The 24,887-nt window shown below is 40.6% G+C and overlaps 1 protein-coding gene and 1 long non-coding RNA gene across 2 annotated transcripts; one reads left to right on the plus strand and one right to left on the minus strand.

Moving 5' to 3' along the window:
- Positions 1–1,681: 1,681 nt before the first annotated feature.
- LOC148847539 (uncharacterized) lies at positions 1,682–2,673 on the minus strand. Its single transcript, XR_016100523.1, has 2 exons — positions 2,205–2,673; positions 1,682–2,110 (listed from the first exon to the last, which is right to left on the minus strand). It is a non-coding gene; the product is annotated as an uncharacterized LOC148847539 (long non-coding RNA).
- Positions 2,674–3,051: 378 nt separating this feature from the next.
- On the plus strand, positions 3,052–19,144 carry LOC148847540 (ubiquitin-conjugating enzyme E2 variant 1C-like). The gene is made up of 4 exons (XM_088948904.1): positions 3,052–3,522; positions 16,910–17,049; positions 18,077–18,202; positions 18,780–19,144. Exons 1-4 carry the CDS (start codon positions 3,489–3,491, stop codon positions 18,918–18,920), a joined length of 441 nt encoding a protein of 146 aa, XP_088805030.1. The 5' UTR covers positions 3,052–3,488; the 3' UTR covers positions 18,921–19,144.
- The last annotated feature ends 5,743 nt before the right edge of the window (positions 19,145–24,887 follow it).

Consider the following 24,887-nt stretch of genomic DNA (forward strand, 5'->3'; position numbering starts at 1 on the left):
CATCGTGGGGAGATGTCCTTGATGTGTAGTTAGACGCTATGTTCTTACTGCCTTTTGCTTTTATTGAATCCTATATCATATTTATGTCATGTTATGTTAATTTACATATATTTTTAGTTTTTTTCCACCGAGGAAGAATAAATTACATAATTCGTCGAAAAACCGAATTGATCGAAAAATGAGGTTAACCGATATAGAAAACTGACAATTAACTGAACCGACCAGTATACATAAATTTCTATATATTTATAATTTTTTTTATTATATACTTGTATATATTTTTTATAATATACATTGTAAAAATAAAAAGATTAAAAAACTTTTGAGCCAAACCAACGATTAACCGAACCGGTTAACCAACTAGCTTCGGTTCTATTCTGGTTACTGATTTTCCAAAAAACAGTAATACTAGTTCAGTTCCAAAATATGCCCCACGGTTTGGTAACCAAACCGTGGGCACCCCTAATTCACACATTGTACTTTTGGGGAAATAACCACCCATAATTTCATATGTGACAAAAGATCATCTTGAACTTTTAGATTCTAGCAATTTGCTCCACCATTGACATTCCACCAATTAACTTAAAAAAGGATTCGCATGTTTAAACATTTCTAAAACCCCATAATGCCTTAACATTATTTTGTTAAGAATGTAAAACAAAATACAAAAACAAAAAATTGTAAATAATTTAACAAAGCGAAATGGAAAACATTGAAATTTGCAAAAAAAAAAAAAGAAAGAAAAACATCAAAAAGAAAATTAACAAAGCACAAAAATATAGAAAATTAAATACAAAGAAAAAAAGAGAAAAGTACAAAGACAATGTATGTGTTTGGTAGAGCTTCCCTTTAGTAACTAAACATTTGTACTTGATTTATCTTCAAAACCAACAAAAGTAATAATGTCAATCGTTTATGACAAATAGGTGCCATTAGGCGCCACATTAGCAGAGCAATGAATAAATGCCTAACGGTAGGTGTGCACATAAATCAAAACCAACTTTTGTGAGTATCTATTTATATATGTACGAATCACTATGATGGGCTAAATGCTGATTTGGTGATGATACGGTGGTGTTTTGATATAAATGCCTATCACGAAACAAAGCACATGCAAAATACATGAGAAAACAAAACTTTGAATAGCCATTTTCATAATTTTATCTTTGAAGTCAAGATACTATAATTTGAAAATTCAAGCAAACCTTTATGACTTTTTCATGAATGAAAGTTTGAGGGGTTAAGTGTCATCCCCTAAAGTACAAGATGGTAAATGTAATTTACCCAAAAAATTGATAATGAGGGTCCTATCAATATCATCTTGCGTGAAGGCTCAACCTTTTCAACCAAGGATGTTTTTATGACTACAAGGATGATAATGAATAATATATTTCTAAAATTTTCTATAATTGTTTTATATTTATATATTTATAAAAATTATTCTTATTTGTCATATTTATTTTTTTCTATAATACATATTAATTAATATAGGGCTTAATTAAAAAATATGAGTTAATGACCTAAATATAAGATTTAATGAGAGATACTTAAATGAGGAGAAACGAAATAATTCAAATTATATTTTTGCGCCCTCACAATTAAAGAGAAATTAAATTAAAAAATAAGGTATTAATTAGGGGTTATAACCGATGGAGGTAAATTTTCACCCTTTAAAGGCATATTTTTCAAAGAAATATCAGATATGGGCACTAATATATGACGTATATTCACCCTATTACATACACATTGAATTTATATCATAGAAGACAAAATTATCCTCTCCGTTAAAAACCTCCTCCGTTAGAAATTAGGAAATATACTTTGTTGTGTTCATTGATGAAGGTGGTAATCGCCGGTTGCTTTCTGATGGCTCCCCGCCATGGGTCTCTGCTGCAAATCAGAAGCTTCTTCAGTCACCTAGTGCAGCTTTACGAGCTGATGTTGTGGTGGCCGCAGATGGGTCAGGTAATTACAGGCGGTGGCTGCTGCTGCAAGGAGAACTTAGACAACCCAGAACTGAACCGACAACAGAGGGCTCACCAACGATCAAGCAAAGTCTCGAAATAGCAAACCCAACAGTACTGGAGATGGCATAGGAAGTAAGCCTTGCCTGCATCAAGGAATGGGGGAGACCAGTAAGAGACATCACCCACATCGTCTATGTCTCTTCCATCGAAATCAGATTACCTGGAGGAGACCCCTACCTGGCGAGCGAGCTCGGCCTGCGCAGTGACGTCGGTCGTGTAATGCTATACTTTCTTGGCTGTTACGGCGCCGTTACCGGCCTTCACGTGGCCAAGGTTTTTACCTCATGAGCAAGGCTGACGCCCAAAAATTCACCATCGGGAGCTTATTGAGAGGAAGCTCTTGGATTGCAGCTGCCGGAGTTAATTTATTAGCAACAAAAAGACGAACAGAGTTTCATATGAAGAATGAAGGCTACAATTGGGTTTATTTTCAATTTTAGAGAGAGGACTAAGATTTGTTATAGTTTTTCATTTTTTTAGGAAGAAGAAGAATGGGGTTTCAAAAGCTTCAGTCGATTAACAGGAAGAGAAAGGCGGAGAGATTTCTTTGGCTTTTTGATACATTTTGAAAAAAAAAAAAAAAAAAAAAAAAAACAAAGAGGGGCAGTTTTGTTATAAAAAATACATCAAAAGCATTTCTCATACGGCGGATGCATCTCATGTTTGACTGCCCTTTTGTGATATTACCTTGCAAAAGATGCCTTATCTATGATATTTTACAAAATAACTATTTTTTATTGCTAATAGAGGTCAAAAGTTATCTTTTTATGTTATAATCCCTATTAATTATTAATTATTATAATAAAAAATATGGCTTAGTAAATGTTAATGATATTTAATATCTAAATATAAGACTTAAGAAGGATGATGAGTGTACAAATAATTGCTTAAATTATATTTTGACTAAATTAAAAGAATAGAATATTTTAATCAAACAAAATTTTCATTTTGTCATGCACTATGCTATACGCGCCCCCACACGGGAGATGTTTCGAATACATGATGAGATGTATATTTGGGGCGCGTTCTTTGAGGCGCCAATTGTGATATGTTCTAGACGCTGAGATGTGTAATTAGGGCGCGCTCTGGGGGGGCACAGACGTGAGTTCTTTTAATTTGCTATCTCGCATAATTTACCGATCCACGTCAACACGTCATGTCAGAGAAACCGAGTAGGTAGGCCGTGTAGTAAAGAATTTTATCAGATTGCGTTTTTTGAAAGAAATCGTGGTTTGAGAGTAGCACCGCAGAGGTAAAGGAAAAGAGACCCAAGTCACGACTGAGAGTGGTATTAACTTTTAACTTTATTCCTTCCAACCCCTAATCCATACCCATCCGGCCCTTTTCAGTCTCTCTCTCTCTCCTTTTTGGGCTTCCTCAACAAATCCTTATTTCTTCTCCAAAACCACCCTGAGTTAATCAGATCTCAAAGCAGTTGCCTAGGAGAATTGTCTATCATCAATGACGATTGGCTCAGGTGGATCGAGTGTCGTTGGTGAGGTTCCAACTCACGATTGGATTGTTGAAGCAAACTCTATTTTACTTTATTTGTTATGTTTTTTTATCAAAATCTGGTTATGGGTTTCACCTTAATTTCAGATTTCATTTGCATACGCTGTAGAAATCTTAATGGGTCTCTGCAAAAGTGTTTGATTTCATCTTTTGCTTTCATTTTTGCTGGTCTTGCATTCGTATTCGTTCTGATGCATATGCCTTTAAAGGGTTTCTTAATGGCGAATCCCCTAGTTGTTTGTATGGGTTTGACTGGTACTGGTACTGGCAACGTATTTTTGAGCAACTTTGCTCATAGGTTCTGATGCACAATCTCAGTGTTTTTTTTTTTTTCTAAATTTCAATTTATGTCTGTTTCTTCAGCTGATTTTCATATTCTCGCTCTCCTTCCTTAATGTGGAGATCAGGATTTGATGTTGTTAGGCAACCTCTACTCTTTTGGTCTATGTTATCTTAAGCATGTAGACATTCGCCAGAAAAAAGTAAATCGAGCAAACGGAAGGAAGGAACCGATCATTGTAGTCAATTAATGTATCACTCTTATCTACCTAGAAAATTGCTAGTTATCGGAGTGGTTGCTATTGATTACCATTTTATTATCGGCTCCTCTATACACTGAATTGAGAGACCTAATAAGAGAAATGTTTGTTCTTCATTTAATGAAACGTTGATTTTTTTCTCTAGTTCCTCTTTTTTTTGTGTCACTTGCACCATTCTTTGTGATTTAATCTTTTTACTGGATTTGCTTTTTTTTTTTTTCCTTTTTTGTTTTTTTTTTCTTGCACGCAGTTATATCTACTTCTCACTTGGAATAAGTAACACGGTCTTTGAAGATTTCTTATAGCATTACAAGTTCAATTATTTATTCTGTTGCATACGACAATTTGTGCAATGTCCTTGTTATGTTTATCAGTGACATTCATTACTTGGAAGTTAGTGCACCTATACAGCTTTGTGGTGGAACCATGCTTATCAGTGACATTCTGTTGCATACGGCAATTATTTATTCTTTGAAGATTTTTCTCTTCGTTTGATGCCCATCTTGTATATCATCCTTTTGTAGTTAGTCATAGCATACCATGAAACAAAAGGAGAATACAGTCTTTGTTCACTAATCTGGAGGAGGATCTCTTGTTCATTGATGTTGGAAAGGTAATTGATGTTTTTTAGAGAATAGGAAGGAGTTATGATGCTTTGGTAATTTAGTGAAAGAAGGCAAGAGTTTGGGTTTTACACGTTGAGGTTGAAATTCAGAAGTCGGGTTTTTAGTCAAATGAGGTTAATTGGGTTATATTTAAAGAAAGGTAAGTATTCTAATAAGGCTGTAAAGGATCTATGACATGGCGACAAACAAGAATAGTGGAGGCTTGTGATTTTAAAGGCTGCATGTTTCCTAGGATAACTGTTTTATTTTGTTTTCATATAAAGATGTTCTTAAATTATCAAAAAAGAAAAAGAGATGTTGTTCCTAGGATTGCCTGCTTTCAGAATTTTATCATTGGAGATGGGGCAGATTCCCAATTCCCAACTGGTGATGAGATGAGATGGATGATGGAAGTATTAGAAGGCCCATGAAATTTCAGATATTAAATTAAAAAAGCTATATCTCTGGCTTCAAGACTGGCTGTTACTTGGTTCCCAGATCTTTTAATTCTGTGGCAGATACTTTGGTGATGTTAAGGGTTACTTGTCAGTTGTGAACTAATATATGATGGTTTTACTGTAATGAGAGATGGGACAGACAGTAGACTGTTGCTTCTGGATTGATTAAAGAGGCTTCCTTTGGAAACCGGGGGAAAGTAATAAGGATCATCTGGTGCAGTGGGAAGCGGTATGCAGGAGTAAAGAAGAGGGAGGTCTAGGAATAGGGAATTTGATGCAAAAGAATGACTTTGTTGGGAAAATGGCTATGGAGATGGCTATTAGAGAGAGAAAGATTGTGGGTTGAAGTGATAGGAAGTATTCATGGCCACTCGGAGAGCGGACGGGATGCTGGGTCTCTCGGCGGACAACTTTGGCAGCACCTTGGAAGGCATTTCACAGTGCCCTCCTTCAACTCAACAATTTTCTCAGGTATAATGTGTGTACTGGTAACTTGATTCTCTTTTAGGGAGATATTTGGGTCGAAGAGGCTCCTTTGAAGAACCTCTTTCTATCTTTATACACTATCTCCCGATACAAGAAAGAGCCTGTTTCTTCTTTTTTCTCCTCATTGGATTCTCTGTTGACTCCAGTTTGGGTTCCGACGAGGTCTAAGGGATGAGGAGATTGCGAGTCTTACTTGCCTTTTGAGTACCCTTGAAAAAGTTTGTTTGGACCCCATGGAATCATATAAAAAGTTTTGGACTCTTGTGCCCTCGGGTAGTTTTTCTTGTGCCTCATTCTTCAAAGCCCCTTGTCGTCCAGTGTCTGCTCCTCCTTTCCCTTTTAAGGAGGTTTGGTGCAAACCCATTCCCCCTAAGGACTTGGCTTTCTGTTGGGAAGTGTTCTATGGGAAAGTAAACACCTTGGATAATCTACAAAGGAGAAGACTCTATCTCTGCGTTTCACCCAATTGGTGTACCCTTTGCAGAACCCTTGGTGAGGACTGCAACCATTTGCTAATTTCCTGTACTGTTACAGCAGATTTGTGGGATTGGCTCTTCTTGATTTTTGGATGCAGGTGGAATAGGCCATCGAAGAGAACGAATAATGTGGAGGGTTGCAAGAGCAGCACTGCTTTGGACAGTGTGGGAAGAAAGGAATGCCAGAATATTCCAAGAGAAGGTGCGAAGCCAACAAGATCTGAAGGACTGTATCCTGTATAGCGCTATAGTGTCGCTAAAATCTTCGGAGTTATTTCAACAATTTTCTTTTAATGACCTGTGGAGGCATTGGGTAGAGGTGGCAAGCAGTTCCTCATTGAAGACAAAGATGCACATGAGCTGGCCCCCACCTGAAGGCTTCCTGAAATTAAATTTTGATGGGAGTAGCCTGGGCAACCCAGGTCCTTCTGGGATGGGAGGGGTCATAAGGAATGAAAGTGGTTCTGTGGCTCTCCTTTTTTCAGGTCCTTTAGGTGAAGGGGACTCCACGAGGGCAGAACTTTTAGCTGCACTACAAGGGGTACAGTTTGCTGTGCAGATAAGAGCGGAGCAGCTATTAATAGAAGGTGATTCTAAGGTGGTTACAGAATCCAGAGGCTGTAGTTTGGGGCTTTAGAAATGAACTTAAAAGATTCAAATGCTTGATGAGAAACTTGTATGTTAGAATACAATGGGTGGGGAGATCTGCTAATGCTATGGTTGACTGTTTAGCCAAGCAAGGGGCAACGAGGGAACATTTGTATTGGGCTCAGCTGTAATCTTTTTGTTTTAAGTGTTTGAAGGGTTGGAGAGGTCACAGCTTGTGCCTCTCCAAGTGTCTCCTGTAAAAGTTGCTTCAATTTCTTTCTCTAATAAATTCTTCATTTATAAAAAAAAAGAGGCCTTATAGGTGTCCTACTGACTGGTCATGGAGTGAACAAAAGCTCAATTGATGTATTACTATATTTCTTTCACAATCAAAATTCTAATATTTTCTGATAGGTAATAAACTTTCTGATATTTTACCAGTAAAAACTTAAAACGGAGATTTCTTGATAATTTCAAATCACAAGAAAATAAACTTGTTTTTTAATGTTAGGGGGTATAAATGTAAGTAATTTTTTCATAAGGAGGTGATTCAAATATGCATTTGGAGGTGTGTAAGTATAACATTATAACCTTGAAAACATTTCAAAGGTCTCCCTTCATTCAAAACCCATCGGAATCTTGGGTTTTTTTCTTCTTATACTAATAAGATTTAGATTTTTGTTGTTGCTCAATATATATAATTTTCAAAACAAAAGGGTTACAATTGTAAAATGAATCCTTAATATCTTGTGGGGCATGTTACACAAAGACCAGAATTTGGTTATCCTCCTCCTCTCTTTCTCTCCTTCTTGCAAATATACTCTTTAAGGGAGAAGTAAGAAACTCATAAGATGGGTCTCTTCCTCTCTTTGTTGACTAAGCTTGTGGTAGAGAGATGAGCTTCGCTTCTTAATTTAGTTACATTCTTCATGGCATAGTTGTTGAGGTGTACAAGTATTTCTAGGTGACAGTGGAGCTCCTAAGAGCCCAAGTAATAGAACTTTACAAGGAAATTTTTTTTTTTAGGCCAGCTCCCTAGTTTTATACATTGCATGCATATAAATTGAAAAAAATAGCAATGCTCTAGAATCATGTAAATGGTATTCAGTCTGCAAGAAAGAAGGGAAAAGAGAGAATAATAGAGGATAGAAAAGAATCATGTGATGCAACAGACTGTTCTGCTCCTAATTAGTATGGGAAAGATGCATTAAGATAGGGATAAATCTGTGACTTATAAAAATGAAGTAAAATGACACTAATACCCCTGTTTACATGCATCTCAATAGTTACCCCTTAAGCTGGATCATGGATATCATACAACCCCAACTTCTTACAAATATGAATCACCTGTCTCCATTAAAACTCTTAGTAAGCAAATTTGTCCACTGGTTTTTTGACTGCACAAATGTAGTAGAAACAATTTTGTCCAGTAGTTTCTCTTGAACCAAGTGACAATTAACTTCTATTAACTTTGTCCTTTCATAGAATATTGGGTTGGAAGCAATATGAACGGTCACCTGATTGTCACAATATAGCCCCATTGGAGTTAGAACACAGTATCCAAGTTCTTCAAGATGTTGAAGCTACACCCAATACTTAGCTTTTGCATTGTGCCACCATCTTACTCTTCCATGTGACAGGATTGCCACCAAAAATGTGTAATACCCAATAGTTGATCTCTTGTCACCAATAGGACTAGCCTAGTTGGCATTAATGTATCCCTTAGCCTCCAAATGATAATTTGTTCTCTATGACAAACCATGGCCAAGAGTTCCCTTTAAATATATGCCTATTTTAATCACAACCTCCTAATATGGGATTTGAAGGATTCTGCATAATCTGACTTACAACACTTACGACAAATGAAATGTTGGTCTTGTGATAGTTAAATAATTTAACTTGCCTACTAGTCTTTTGTCTCTTCTTGGATATCATATAACTCCCCTTGATTACACACTTATGTTGGGATCCATGGGATCTCTATACTCAAGGTTAAACATCCAACAACTTAGTCTCATCAAGAATATCAAGCATGTACTTTCTCTAACATAGATTGATGCCATGCTTGGAAGGAGCCACCTCAATGCCCAGAAAATATTGCAATGCCAAGGTCTTTAGTTTGAAAATGTTATTGTAAAACTGTTTAAATCTTTCAATTCCTTGACAATCACTTCGAATGATGACAATATCATCAATATAAACCACCACTATTATTTTGCTAGTTGTTGTATCACGACCAAATGCAAGGTGATCCACTTTGCACTGCTTCAAGCCAATTTGTTTCTCCATTTCACCAAATGGACCAACCAAGCCTTGGGTGATTGCTTAAGACCATATATTGCCTTTTGTAGTCGACACACCTTATGCTTCTTCCCTTGAGCAACAAACCCAGGTGGTTGCTCTATTAAACTTCTAACTCCAAGTAACCGTGTAGAAAATTATTTTTAATATCAAGTTGAAAAAATGATTGGTGAGAGTTAGCCACTAGAGAAATAACAATCATCATAGAAGCAATTTTCGCCATTGGGAAGAATGTTTCAAAATAATCTACACCATATGTTTGAGTATAACCCTTAGTAACAAGGCAAGCCTTGCAATCAATGTTTTAAGACCTTGACCAGATCAGATGGTCGAACAGTTAAACTTGGGAATTGGAGACCATTCTGATTTTTTAGAACCCTGGGTTTCAAAATTTTGGAAAATTGGTAGAACTTGTTAAAACATAGCAGAACTATTGAAAACCGGTCGGGTTTTGATGATTCAACTGGTTTTAATGACCTACCTGGGTCGGTTTTGATTGGGTGGGGGATGTGACAGTGAAAGAACAATCCCTTCCTTGTTTGACTTATCTAATTGAGCTTGTGTCTTCTTTTCTAGTTCCTTCGAATTCTGGGCCCAAATTTGATTAGGATTTGGGCTTAAGGAGGGGAATTAGAGACTTTGAATTAAACAATATCCTGACCCTTTTACAAATTTTGGAAGGGATTTTCTTTGACCAGTCTAATGTAGATAGTCGTATTTGGATACTTTTTCCCTCGGACTCTTTTACTTGTGCCTCCTATTTTGAGGGTCTAGTTCAACCCTCCATTATTCTTGGGCAACCTTTCCCTATTAAGGAAATTTGGGGTAAACCTATTCCACCCAGGGTTTTGACTTTTTATTGGGAGGTTTTTTTGGAAAGGTTCAACTCTTGTGAACTACTTAAAAGAAAAAGGGTCTAATTGGTGCTCTTTTGTTTTGTATATTTGGGATTGGTTTCTCTCTTTTTGGTTGTGGGTGGACTCCCCTGTTGGATATACAAATTTTGTTTGCTTCTTTTATTAGGTGGCCAAAGAAGAGGGGCTGGATATTTTGAAGGTGTACTAGAGCAATTGTATGCTGGACAATTTGGGAAGAAGGGAATTTGAGGATTTTTTTTCCTGAAAAAAGAGAGAAGTAGAGAAGCTTTAATTGCATGTTGTAGTGGATAAAATCTTTGGAGCTGTTTGAAGGTATATCTATAGATGCATTGCTTGGAAATTGGAAGGAAGTGGCTGATTTAGCTCCATTTAAGGCTGAAACCAAGCCTCTTTGGCCTCCATCAATGGAAGGTTTCATTAAGCTGAATTTTGATGGAAGTAGTGAGGGTAATCCTGGTCCTTCAGGTATTGGAGGTGCATTCAGAAATGAAGAAGGAACAGTTGTTGCAATTTTCTTACGATCAATAGGTATAGGTGATTCACTCAAAGCAGAGATTATGGCTGTTTTGGAAGGAGTACAAAGGACAAAGGAGCTAAATATTGGGAAGCTAGTAGTTGAGAGTGATTCCAAGCTGGTGATAATTGGCTGCAACAAGAGGAAATGGTTTCTAGAGTTATATTAACGTAAAAAGAAGACTTAGATGGATGACACTAGTGCTTTCAACGCGCCATTGATCTTGTTGATTGAACTGTTCAAACTATCACTAGCCAGAATTCTGGTTCCGGTTTTAGTAGAACTCAGATAATGGTCAAAATTGTTGACTTGGTAAAAAACTGTCCAACTTGTATGGTTGGACCATTGATCTGTTCAACATTTCGACCTAGTGGCCGGGTCATGGGTTGTACTCTAAATGTGTATGCAAACTTCAGGAAGCCATGATTTTGTGCTCCAATGTCCGATTGGGGTGACCTTTTTTCTTTTTTGACTTAGGGCAACTTTTCAAGATTTGTGCATCCCAAGGAGCTTTGGGCGCCTTGCCCTGCTATTTTCGCCAAAAAAACCTTTTTTTTGGCCTTAAATCACAATTTTTTATATTTTTTACAAAAAAAACTGAATTAATAAGCATAAATTAAATATAAAATAATACATATATTACATTTAGAACTGGTGACCTGTGACATAGATGTATGTATTTACATATTGCTGACGTGGTATGGTCTGACCCATTTGACCCGGACCCTTAGATAGTCGAACCAGTGATCTGCAACCCAGAGGCAAAAATGGTTCAACCTCTGGGTTGGTTTTTAAAACATTGGGCGACATAGAATATGGAAATGAGGCTTCGATGGGTAAAACGAAGTGCCAATTCCTTTGCTGATCTACTTACTAAACAAGGGGTGGGAAGGGGTACCTTGTTTTGGGCTTTGTTGTAAGTTGGTTTTTGGTCGCTTGGGATAAGAGAGCTTATCCCGCCCATTATCTTGTTTCCTGTTGTATCTTCTTTCTTTTTAATCATTAATGAATTGGTTCAGTTATTGATAAAAAAAACTGATAGAAATACAAAACTTTTAAATGTCTTTGGAGATTTCCTTCTAAGAGTCTTTTTTTCTTTTATGCATTCTATAATCAAAAGGGAAGACAACCTAGTTGGAGGATAGACCAATCTACCTACTTTTCCTAGACTTTATACTGTCCTTCCCTTAAAAAAAACAAAAATTGATGGTGACCTTATGACCTTCTTTCGTTAAGGGTTATCATGGGATTTTGGTTTTAGGAGAGGGCTGAGAGATGTGGAAAGTGAAATGCAAGAATATTTTGGGTGAACAAAATACAAGAATGCTTGATATTAAAAGTCAAGGTGAAGAACATTCATTAAAATATTATCATATTATGGTGAGAACAATTCATAGGGTGCTGACATGTAAAGGATTTGAAGGTTTATGCTTCGTTAATGTGTCAATAGAGATTAGAGGTGCAATTTGGACAGGCCTAATCCAAGCCCGAATCGACCTAGCTTGGAATTGTACATGGGTTGGGCTTGGATTTTTGGTCCTCAGGCTGGGCCTGGGCTAAAAAGTTGTAGTTTTTTTTGTAGTTTTTTTAATTTGTTGTGCTAGGCTCTGGTCTATCCCTTAGGTAACCTGAATCCGATTCGACCTTATCCCAACCCAAGCCCAACGCGGTTATATACATGCATATTAGTATATATGCATATATAGACACATACTTGTATGCATGTCGGTTTTTAGTGTGGGCTGATTGACCAACCTGAGTCTAGCCTAGGACCAAGCCCAACCCGAATGCATCAAATTTTAGTGCATGCAAGCTAGGCTTGGGTTTGATAATACGGGTACGGGTAGGGTATGGTATTAGGCTAAACCCAACCCTTCCCCATCCACATATTGTTGAAAGACATGCGAAACTATGTATTAGGTGTTGAATTTTACAATATTTTGAATTATATGTGAAGGGTAATTGATAGTTTATATGTTTATTACATGCTTAGTCAAATAATTGGAAATTTTGATGTTTGTTCATGTTACTTGTTTATTGCTTATATGACAGGAAATTAGATACGGGTTCTGGACCCAACTCGCCTACCCTGCCTGCCCCACCCTCAAATGCAGGGAGGGTAGGGTCGGATAGGGTTTTGCATTTTCATGTGTGGGGAGGGTATAGGTTGGGAGTTTGGGAATTGAGAACATAAGGAATAGGAACTTGGCATTACTAGGGAAATGGTTATGGAGATTCTCAATGGAGAAGGTGTCATGAACGAATTCCTCGGAAAGACGTACCATCGCCGCCGGCAGCAACAGGAACCTGACCCACCGCCAGATTAGATTAGATCATCTTGCTTGTTCTTATCTTATTCTATTGCTCTTATCTTATCTTGTTAGTAAGTTATCAGATTAGGATTAGTTTATCTTATTATCAGATTAGGATTAGTTTATTATCAGATTAGGATTAGCTTATCTTATCCTTAGCAAGATAGAATTGGAAGTCTCCCTATTCAGCAAGGAGACTCCCTAAGATTAGGACTCTTGTAATCTTCTATTTAAGGAGACGCCATTATTGAATGAGGATATCGAATGTTCAGTTAAAGAAGTGAGTTAGGAGAGTTGGTGATCTCTTGAACAAATCACCAAAGGCACCAAGGTAGGTTCATCAAGAAGGGACAAGGGAAAACAAGAGGTTTTCCCTGTGGACCGACCCGTGATGAGATCCTGTTTTCGGGCCCATAACAACTTGGTATCAGAGCCGGTCGTCATGGGAGATCTGCAACAGCTATCATCCAAGGTCCACGAACTGGAGCATAGGCTCGTAGAAACCAGTAGCTATCATCCGGGAGCTGCAACGCTTGCTAGAATCGTATTTCTCTAACAGGGAGAGGAATCCAGAAGGGGCTGTAACCACAAACAGCCTCCGACCAGACTTGACGGAGCCGTCTGGCAAACAACAGCAGCAACAACAGACTCTTCTTGGTCCATAGCAGCAGCAACACCCTCAGCCACAACAACTAGACAACCAACAACAGCAACAACTGCAGCAGTAGAAGCAACAACATGATCAACAACAGCAACAGCAGCTTCTCCGAGCAGCTATTACTAGTCCCAGTATAGTTGCCCCGAAACTGGGCCCTAAGTCCTATGGGCCCTTCAAGGTTCTACAACGGATTGGCAGTGTGGCCTACCATCTGGAACTGCCAGAGACCAGCCGGATTCATGATGTTTTCCACATCGTCTTGCTGAAACCATTTACGGGTGTTCCTCCGGAACAAGTCCCCTCCCTGCCACCCCTGCAAGATGGAAAATTGATTCCCAAACCTAAAGCTGTCATCCGCTCTCGTTTCAATCAAGTCGTTCTTGAAGTCTTGGTGAAATGGTGTAGCTTACCATCTGCCGAAGCCACATGGATCCCATTGATAGAGTTCCAAGCCACATATTCGGAGTTCGAGCTTGAGGACAAGCTCGTAGTCCAAGAGGGGAGTAATGTTATGGACGAATTCCTCGGAAAGACGTACCATCGCCGCCGTAAGCAACAGGAACCTGACCCACCGCCAGATTAGATTAGATCATCTTGCTTGTTCTTATCTTATTCTAGTGCTCTTATCTTATCTTGTTAGTAAGTTATCAGATTAGGATTAGTTTATCTTATTATCAGATTAGGATTAGCTTATCTTATCCTTAGCAAGATAGAATTGGAAGTCTCCCTATTCAGCAAGGAGACTCCCTAAGATTAGGACTCTTGTTCCTATTTAAGGAGACACCATTATTGAACGAGGATATCGAATATTCAGTTAAAGAAGTGAGTTAGGAGAGTTGGTGATCTCTTGAACAAATCACCAAAGGCACCAAGATAGGTTCATCAAGAAGGGACAAGGGAAAACAGGAGGTTTTCCCCGTGGACCGACCCGTGACGAGATCCTATTTCCGGGCCCATAACAGAAGGACAAACTTTGGGTGAAGATAGTGGGTAGTATTCATGGGGTTGCAGACAATGGTTGGGATTCTGGGATTTTGGCAAGGACTACAAGAGCATCTCCCCAGAAAGCTATTCAAGCTATTCTGCCTTTGTTCTCTCCATGGATTAGGTATGACTTGCACTCAGGCAATTTAATTAATTTTTGGGAACATGTTTGGATTGGGGATTCTCCTTTAAAAGACCAATTCCCAAGCCTTTTTGCTCTTTCCACTTTTAAAAATGAGTGGTTTTCTCATTCCTTGTTCCTTCTAATTTTGCTTATGGGGTCTGAAACTTGGGCTTGCGAAGAAATATCAGAGACATGGAGCTTAATTGTATTTTATCCTTGTTATCCATTCTTGAAGGGGTTTTCCTAGAGCCAACAAAGGCAGACAGTAGAATTTGGACACTCACTCCCTTGGGTTCTTTCACTTGTGCCTCTTTTTTCAAAGCTCTAACACAATCTTCTTCCTCTGGCTTGTCATTCCCTGTTAAAGAGGTGTGGTGTCAACCTATACCTCCTAAGGTTAGGAGTTTCTGTTGGGAAGCCTTTCTGGAAAGAGTTAACACAACAGATTTACTTCAAAGGAAAAAACCTAATAATAGTTGCTTTTGTCCTCACTGGTGTGTTCCCTGTAAAGCTGATGGTGAGTTTGGATATCACTTACTAATTTCCTGTCGGTTTACTAAAGTCATTTGGGGATGGTGCACTTCTCTGTTTGGGTGCAGGTGGAACCCCCCTTTGAATGTGCAAAGCTTATTCAATTCTATGCCGAATTGGCCAACAAAAAGGGCCAAAATTATGTGGAGGTGTATGAGGGCAGCAGTTTGTTGGACTATTTGGGAGGAGAGAAATTCACGGATCTTCTCAGATAAGGAGAGAGGTTTGGAAGTAATATTGGAGGTCATTCATATTAGGGTTTTACACTGGCTGAAAACCTTGGCTTTGTTTGCAGAATTCTCAGTTGATGAGTTGCAAAGAAAATGGAAGGAGATAGCAGAATTTGCACCAATAAAGAAGACCTCAAACTCTTGTTGGCTCCCTCCACCTCATGGCTTTACTAAGCTGAATTTTGATGGCAGCAGCATGGGTAATCGAGGGCCATCCGGAGTAGGGGGAGTAATAAGAGATGAATAGGGCAATATGTTAGTAATGTTTTCTGGACCAATCAGGGTGGGAGATTCCTTGAGGGCTGAGATACTTGCAGCTCTTGAAGGGTACGAAGGATCAAGGATATGCAAATTAACTAGCTGATCATAGAAGGAGATTCTGAAGTGGTGGTAAACTGGCTAAAAGAGGATAACTCTAGACTTTGGAATTACAACAATGTAAAGATGAAATTTAAATGGCTGACTAAGGACATGGAAATTCAATACGAATGGGTAAAAAGAAGTGCCAACTCATTGGCAGATGGTCTATCTAGATAAGAGGTGAACAGAAATACTATATTTTGGGCTGTATTGTAATCGTTTTTTGGTGTTCAATGGTTGTTCTCGGGGCTAAGATTGTTTACCCTTGCTCAGTAACTTTTCATAATATTAATACAATTCACGGTTATTGACAAAAAAAAAGAGGGTATAGGTTGGGAAGTCTAGAGAGGCATGTAGGGTCTAGAATTTACAGAACCCTCCTCAAACCTGCCCCATTGTCATCGCTAATTTTGATTAGGCTGCATTTGGTATTCCTTATTGTAAGAACTTATCTCCTTTTTGCTGTTAAAATGCCCCTATGAACAAATGCAGTCTTAGATTGAGAATCATCTTTTGTAGAAATCCACCCAAACTTAGCAACCCAATAGAATGGAATAGCAGAACAGAATTCATATAGTTGACAGCATATATAGTTGGGGCAAGGCTTAGATGACGACGACGACGACTTTCTTCTGTAAAGCAGCATTCTATACCCCAAAAATTCCATGTAACCATTTCCTCAATGCTGTTTTATTAAACCATCTAATTCTTCTAAAGCCCAAACCCTCCACTTTCATCAGGACAATACACTAAATTCCATCTAGCCAAAACTGGATTCCCCTCCTTCCACCCCATCCCAAAGATAATCCCTTTGGCTCAGTTTGGAAGGAGTACGAATGCAAATATGTACATCGTAAATACATACAAAATATAAGGTTTTGCACTCTACATATTTGCATTTGTACTCCTTCCAAACTCAGCCTTTGTGTCTTTCATATCTACTTAGCTACTTCTGCTTGAATCTAGAGTGTAAACAAATAATAATTTGGCATACTCACATGAGCACTCTTGATGAGTGTGATTTGGCCTCACAAAGAAAGGTTCATATTGCCAATTATAAGGGGCATCGTGAAAAATAGCTGCAATGGTGCAAAATTCCTTCACAAGGTGCATCTGCCACAGGGTATCTATGCTGCAGAACTGAGCTGCAACCCATGAAACTTCATATGATATTTACAGATGTCTGGTGTGTGTACACTTGGTGTGGATGCTCTAGTAAGCATTGGACATATCATATAACTTGCCTGTAGGAATTGAGGCATCTTCTGACTCCTATGTTTTCTATTACTGATAATAAAAATTTCCGACCCTTATATGGCTGTGCAGTCCCACGAAACTTCAGATTGCTGGAGGAACTTGAACGTGGAGAAAAGGGTATTGGAGATGGTACAGTAAGCTATGGAATGGATGATGGAGATGATATTTATATGCGCTCTTGGACGGGTACTATAATTGGTCCACACAATGTACGCCTCTCCCCTTCTTTAATATCTTGTTACTAAACCCTCAAATATTCCTAGTGGGCTAGCACATTGATGTTATTAATTATATTGCCATTCAGTTTCTGTCATTCTATATATTTTGCTTTTCATACAGTAATTATCTTAAAATTTTGATGTACTGAACTTCTAGTCTCATTCTTTATTCTACTGCCCCTGCAACTTCTTGCCTTCTTGCTGTGCAAACTACAAGTTATTCTTAAAGCATCTGTTATGTGTTGCCTGTCTTCTTATTTTTGTTCTTCTTCAATGGAATTCTTGGGAATAGCCTCAGAATCAATTTACACTAGTGGCTTGGTGAGAAGCTTTGATGTTGATCTTGTTGTTGACACCCTCAAGTGAATAACAATTATCCTTGAGAACTCTGTACCCTCTCTTCCCCAATGGGATAGGGCATGAACTGAATCGTAGGTAGATGATGTCCTTAAGAGGAGCCTCTGAATCAAATGCACTAGTGGTTTGGTGAGAGACTTCGATGTTGATTTTGTTGATGACACCCATAGGTGTTAATAGTCTTTGAGAACCATGTATCCCCTGTTTCCCAATGGAACTCAGTACCAACTGAATGGTAAGTAGATGATATTTTTAAGAGGTATGACCAAAGAACTTAAATTACTCTGGAGGGTAAGACATTGCTTCTTTATTTTGTGAAGCAAGGGAAGCACACGGAATTTAACTAATCATGTGATTCAAGAAGCTGAACCCTCTAGTTTTACTCCTTCAAGGATAGACAGGGATATGGCAAATCCTTCACATGTACCATACACTCGCATTATCCATAGTCAATGTGGACATTCTGGAATTTTTCTTTAATGAAGCAGAATGCTAAAAACTAAATTAATGAATGTTAATGTACACTGATTCAATTGATTGCTTGACATTGTCTGTTGATTAAAATGTTGCCTTACAAAAGTAATTGAATGTTTAAGCCTGAGTCTGAGTTTTAAGCTATTGGCTAAAATGTTGCCTTACAATCTCATTATTTGCATTGCAGTCTGTGCATGAAGGTCGTATTTATCAGTTGAAGCTGTTTTGTGACAAAGATTATCCGGACAAGCCTCCAAGTGTTCGTTTCCATTCAAGGGTCAACATGACTTGTGTAAACCATGAGACCGGAGTGGTAACATTTTAATAATCTATTTATCTAATGGTTGTGGTTGTAGTGCTTAATCTAACTTATGGCATAGGCATAGTTTTGTATTTTAACATGTTGATGTTCCTGAATTCTTCTTACTGATCCATGTATTCCCCTTCAATGGATAAGAACTGTTAATCACTTGATCCAAAAAATCATGCACCAAGTTCAGGATCACCATACTGTTATTTGATATTATCACTCTAGAGTAAGGAATTCACCCCACTTATTGCATGCAATTTTTGGATCCAGGTTATTTAGTGTTCCAGATACATTTCATTGGATAATTCAGGCATGGCAAACAATATTTCAGAACAATGTCTGCTTGTATAATATTTTTAAAAAGTTCATGGAGAACTCATGGATGTGAATTGTGAATCCGTATGGGCAATTTATATGATGTTATACAAATTTGAAGTTGAAAAATGACATATTTAGACATTTTTACATATTGAGGTGACAACTTTAGATATTTCTGCAAAAAATGGACTAGAAAATCTGAACTTGTGTTACAAAAAGGAATATGATTGAACTATATACCGTGCAAATTTTGATATTTCAGGTAGAAGCAAAGAAATTTGGTATGCTGGCAAATTGGCAGCGGGAGTACACTATGGAAGACATACTGACACAGCTGAAGAAGGAGATGGCAGCCCCCCACAACCGGAAGCTGGTTCAGCCTCCTGAAGGTAGCTACTTCTAGTTGAAGATGGATAGTATAGACTGAATCTCGGATATACCAATACATAGTTTGTAATGCCGTGTCGGTCCTATGAAAGTTTGGGCCCAGGAAAGCCTTACAGCTTTCATTGTTCACTCCAGTGCTTTTCTCTTCCTTTGTCAAACTTGTGCTCCAAGGACGCTGTCTACTGAATGGTACTGAATTGTGTGTCATATAGAATGCACTTTTAAACTAAGTTCCGGCAAGTTTCCTCAGTGTCCATTTGAAGTTGCATAGGCAAATCTTAATTGGGATTTGAGAATGTTTCTGTTCTTTTCTTTTGCTGGATCCTGGATGTGAGGGCAAAGCAAAATATTTGCTGACTGAAGAATCTTATACTGGCGGATGCGTAGGGAAATGATTTAAGTGCATTGAAAATTCACTGCTCATCCCATGGCTTGTGTGGGTTAGGTTCGTTATTTGGCAATCGTCTTAGTATTGTTGTTGTTAAAAATACGAAGTTTAATTTGTTTTCACCTTTGCTCTTTATGTGAACTGATGATAGAAGAAGCCCCTTCAATAATTAAAGAAGTGATTCAACAAGCACGAAGACTTTGCTATTGAAGTTTATCAACCATCTTAGTGGAATCTATCCAAAATTATATATCCCTTTTATCGGCAGGACCCCCCCTCAGTTTCCAATTCAAATGCATGTCATCCAGAGGATCCATGGATCACCGGTTGTGTGGATAGTGAGCTCCATTCTTTTGTATGCAGCAGCAGTACATCCGGTTGGCAGCCATGGGATTGGGGCTCTCCACTTTCTTACTGGACGCCACTCTAACGAATCAGTCCCTTGGTAACCGGCCAGGGTCGGCTATGTGGCCACTGGCCATCAATATGAAGTGGTGGCAATTAGTTTTAAGTTTAATTACTATTAATTTAAAATCCCTTCATGCATTTAAAAATAACATGAATTAATATAATTAGGAATGTCACGATGCTTCTTGGGGTTGGGTTGATGGTCAACCAAAGTCCAACCAAAGTCTCAAACCTCGAGCTCAGGCTTGGTCAACTCAAGCTTAATCTCAAATTTACCAACCCAGCCACAACCTAAGTTTAACCCAACATCTTGAGTTGGGTTTGGGCGTGCTTAGTTTTGTAGCCCAATTTCTAGATAGAATACATTGATAATATATAGATTTGTATATCTTAAACTGTTGGGCAGGCTTAGATTGGATTGGGTTCTCGGGCTACTTGATACCTCAATCTAAGTGCAACCTAAGTGTTTAGGTGAGGCCTGAGTATTTTGGCCCAAGCCAGTTTAATGTTTGAAAACGCAAGCCCAATTTATGCAAAAGCTTCAATTGAGCCGTTTCAGGCCTATCCAAGTTGCATCACTAGCTCTTTGTCTCAAATTCTTTTACCAAACCTGTGCATTGCACGAATACCCTCTTGTAATATTAAAGGTTTCTTTGTTTTTTTTTTGTATTTTTTATTATATATTTATGTATAAAGGATAAATTTGATATATAATATATAAGATGGTTATTGATGAAGTGCGATCCGGTCGGTCTTAGCTATTAATGACCTTGATTCTGAACGGGGTAGCAGGGAACCTGAAATGGAGGAGATGAGGAAGCTCCGGGGGGGAACCCGGTGTAGCGGCTCCGAAGCTCAAGTTAGAATCCTTCAAAAGCAAGATAACACTAGATAGCGCAAAGTTTGCATACTTTCTTTGTTGGGGGGCAGGGGGTTCTTATAATCATTTCGCGCACTCGCTCCGAGGCCCTTGTCAGGTCGGGTATGATTACCCTTGCGCTTGTCAATTCGGCCGTCGTCCTTTCTGCTGGGACAGAACCGTCATTGCCTAACCGTCTCTCTAACTAGAGATGGCGGTGTCAGTGGCGGTGGCAGGTGGCCGTTTATAGTGCGGCCGCCAAGCGTCAGATCCCAAGTCAGTCAGGTGCGGCGCCCTCGGGCACAGACTTCCTCAGTGTCAGGCATGGTACGACTTGTTTGGTTTTGGTGCCTAGAAGGTGATGCAGAGTGGTGAGCGAGGTGAAGTCTTGAGTTCGAAGGTATCTATAGGGCAGGTCAGTTCGGCGAGGTGTATCCCGAACTGTTACAAGGTTGGCCAGTTCGGCGAGGTATATCCCGAGTTGTTATAAGGTTGGCCAATTCGGCGAGGTATATCCCGAGCTGTTACAAGGTTGACCAGTTTGGCGAGGTATATCCCGAGCTGTTACAAGGTTGGCCAGTTCGGATTACTCTGGTTTTGGGCCAAGGGTGAGTTCGGGCCCCCCGTAGGGAGTTCAGTCCGCTGGTGTACCCTTGTTCACGCCTTAGGCTTGGCCCTTTTGCTGAGCTGTTGTTTCTGCCACGTGTCGCATAACTGTGAGGTCATGCCAAATCTTCCTTCATCAATTGCCCCCCTCTTCACGCCAAGGGTCTTGCCCTAGTGCGGGGAGTTTTGCGAGGTAGTAGGTGGATTTGCCCCGTCCTTCGGATCTTGACTGCGCGAGTTGCTTTTGCCAGGGTTCTTCGGTTTCCGAGAAGGCTGGAAACGTGCCTACTCATAAATGCTGATGGTTGCGACAGCGCGCGTTTTAAATTTCAAAAATTCGCGCCGCTGGGATGTGACAGCGGGTCATTCAAAAAGGCGCGCCACTGCTGTACGTGCGCGATCAATTTCGTAAAAGCGCGTGTCGGTGCGACGTTGGTTTCAAGAAGGCGTGCGCTGACATTTCGCTCTTTTCGGAAAGATGTGCGCCAATCACGTCTCGACCTTATGGGACGTGCGGTCAGCGAAAACATGGGCTGTTGGATCGTCTTTGATCTGCACGGTCGATTCTTGGTTACTGTAGCTATAAATAGTGGGGGACCCCAGTCGATTTGTCACTTCTGCGGTTTGTCTACTGAGCTCGCATCCAACTTTTCAGCTCGCGTCCAAGTTTTTTCCAGCTCGCGTCAAGGCTGGTTACATAGCCTTCAAGGTTCTTTGGCTTGTTCTTGTTTCCGGAGCATTCAAAACTTTCTTCCGGTGAGTACCTTCCTGAATCCACCTTTTCCTCAATGTCTAGCTTTGATAGCTCAGACGACTCTTCAAGTAGGGCCGACGTAGGTTCTACCAACCGAGCCGTGTCCCCCGACTGCCTCAGTGATCCTGAGGTGGAACTCGAGGACTATGAACCAGTAGGCCGAGCCGCTTCGGGCAGTTTGGCGTCTACCTCTCGCTGAGGTTGGATGCTAGACAGGTTTGGTCCCTCGACCATGACGCCTGAGGGGCTTCAATCCATACTTATGTCTTACAACCTTCCTGGGGGGTATACATATTTTATTCCTTCGGGTAGTTTTTCTTGGGAACACGGTCCTGATGAGATCGTGATTTTTCGAGAGCAGCTCACTACGGGGTTGCGACTTCCTTTCCACCCCCTTCTCGTCGAAGTCATAAACCACTTCGGTGTCACCATTGGCCAACTTCATCCGAACTCTATTCGGAACCTGGTGGGGACAGTTTCCCTTTTTTGCGAGTAGAATTTCCCCTTGGACTTAGAGATATTCTCCTCCATCTTGATGCTCAAGAGACAGGCGGGTTCTCTTCCTGGGGGAAGACGGGCGTATTACCTTTCTCCTCGCTAGGGTTTTAAGCTTCTGCACGATCTTCCTAATAAGGTCCTGGCGTGGAAGCGGGACTACTTCGGTGTGCGAAGTGCACAAGGATGGCCCTTTCAGACCGGGTGGGGTGAGGCCGCTTCTGATTCAGGTGTTACTCTCGATAAAGAGACAGTGAAGGGCCTCCGGCAATGGGCACGACAAGGTTTAAAGTGCCATCACTACTTAACGGAGGCCAAGCTTATTGCGGCCAGTCTGAGTTCGGGTAGGTTTCTAGCTATGCGGTTTCTTGCTTGCTTTGTTCTTTCATTTTTTCTGATGTCGAATTCGTTTCTGCAGGTGTAATGGACGCGGAGAGAACTCGTGGGGGGCGTCTGTTCCAAGGTATGAAGAGGAGGAAGCGGGTCGCCAAGCGAACTCATACCGAGCTGCCCCTGGATGAGGAGCCCCAAGTTCCAGACCACACGCCGGAGGATCTGCCCAGGGAGCCCGAGGTGACTCCACCGATGCATGAAACTGCCGGGGCGCCTTATGCTGAGACCACTCATACGGGTGCTCCTGCTCACTCTGGGTCCGCTCATACGCGGGCTGGGCCCTCGGGTTCGGGAGCTCAAGGGGAGTTCAGGAGCGTGTTGACGCCGAACTACGCTCTTCAGAAGAGTAGGGAGGCTACTTTTCCTGAGGAGATCGCGACGTGGACCGATCTTCCCTTGAATCAGGTCGCCTGCCGCGCCGTAACACATGCTATGGTGGTAAGTTAGATTCCGTCTGCCTTTTTCATTTTCTGTCGCTTTTGCTGTTATTGCTCACTTGTTTCTTTTGGTAGGTGAATTCTTCAATTCATGCCTTAGTGGCCCAAGTGGAGAGGAGCTCACGACAGGCGCGAGCTGCTGAGGCTGTTGCTCATGCTGCTGAAGAAGCTTTCCGTGCTGCAGAGGCGAATACCCGGGCTACTGAGGTGGCCGCTTATGCTGCCGAAGAGGCTGCTCGTGTCACGATGGCCAGGCAGGCAAGGTCTCAGCGTGACGCCGAGGCCATGGGGGTAGTTGTCAAGCATATGGCGGACTTGAAGTTGGATTTGCAGCATCAAGTCGAATATCTTCAGAAGGACATCAGGGAGAGAACACATATTTTTTCCCAAGGCATTGAAGACGCCAAGAAGAAGGCCGTTGAAGACTACATTATCTCTCCACGTTTTGACGATCTGATGGTGGATTCTTATAGGAGGGGGTTCAAACTGAGCAGGTGGATGATCCGGAATACATACCCCGACCTCGATGTTAGTGCCATATCCACTTCGCGTATAACTCAGGAGATGGCCAATGCTGCCGATGGCGAGCCGAACTCTGAAGGAGAGGCAGGGCCTTCGGGTGTTGTTGAAGTGCCTTCTGATGGCGAAGAAGTAGCTCTATGCATGTAACAACCCTTTTTTTTTTTGTAAGTCCCTTCTGATGGCCAATGTACTCCTGTTTCTTGCAACGGAATAGATAATCTTTTTGCCCAAGTGTTCCTTTTCCCCGAACTGATTCTTTGTCGAATTGAATATGCCACTTTCTTGTCCGGGTTTTTATACTTTTCGTGACTTGTTTTGCTGCGAAGGCTTTTTGCAGCGAACTGATTTTTTGCCGAGCTGATAATATGCTCGACTTCTTTGCTTGTTTACGCCGAGGTTCCTCTTGGCTCTACATCGTGGCACATAGGACCTGATTTCGTCCACTTCGCTTGGTGGTTTATAGGTAGTATCGCCTTAAGTTTGCGATGTTCCACGCTCGAGGTACTTGTTTTCCTTCCAAGGTTTCGAGTTCGTATGCCCCCCTGAGCGCTCTTTTCACTTTATAGGGCCCTTCCCAGTTTGGTCCATGTTTGCCCACGCCGGGTTCGGGCACCATAATCTTACGAAGGACCAGGTCGCCGACTCGGAAGCTTCGTTGCTTTACTCTGGTATTGTAGTAGCGAGCTACTTGCTGCTGGTATGCCGCTGTTCGGATGTGCGCGAGGTCCCTTACCTCGTCCAATAGGTCAAGGTTGGTACGTAACTCATCTTCGTTCGTCCGATCGTCGTATGTTTCTAGTCGCAATGTTGCTACTTCGATTTCCGCCAGGATCACTGCTTCAGTGCCGTAGGTGAGGTTGAAGGGGGTTTCTCCCGTGGCGGTTTTTTTTTGTAGTTCGGTGAGCCCATAAGACACTTGGTAGCTCTTCGGCCCACAATCCCTTAGCTCGATCCAGACGTGCTTTCAGTCCATGCAAGATGGCTCTGTTCATTACTTTCGTCTGACCGTTTGCCTGCGGGTGCGCGACTGATGTGAAGTTTTGCCGAATCCCCATGTTCTGGCACCACTCTTGGAACTTGATATCCTCGAACTGCTTGCCGTTGTCGGAGATTAGTACCCG

The sequence above is a fragment of the Nelumbo lutea genome, chromosome 6 (genome assembly GCF_056320005.1).
Source record: "Nelumbo lutea isolate HS-2025 chromosome 6, American lotus-T2T, whole genome shotgun sequence".
Classification (NCBI taxonomy): domain Eukaryota; kingdom Viridiplantae; phylum Streptophyta; class Magnoliopsida; order Proteales; family Nelumbonaceae; genus Nelumbo; species Nelumbo lutea.

What these genes read in the sequence shown, in the direction of transcription:
- LOC148847540 (XM_088948904.1), top strand. Translation starts at nt 3,489, where the DNA reads ATGACGATTGGCTCAGGTGGATCGAGTGTCGTTG. An exon ending in AGGTGGATCGAGTGTCGTTG is followed by an intron (nt 3,523 to 16,909) that starts GTGAGGTTCCAA and finishes ATGGCTGTGCAG; the next exon opens with TCCCACGAAACTTCAGATTG. An exon ending in TAAACCATGAGACCGGAGTG is followed by an intron (nt 18,203 to 18,779) that starts GTAACATTTTAA and finishes TTGATATTTCAG; the next exon opens with GTAGAAGCAAAGAAATTTGG.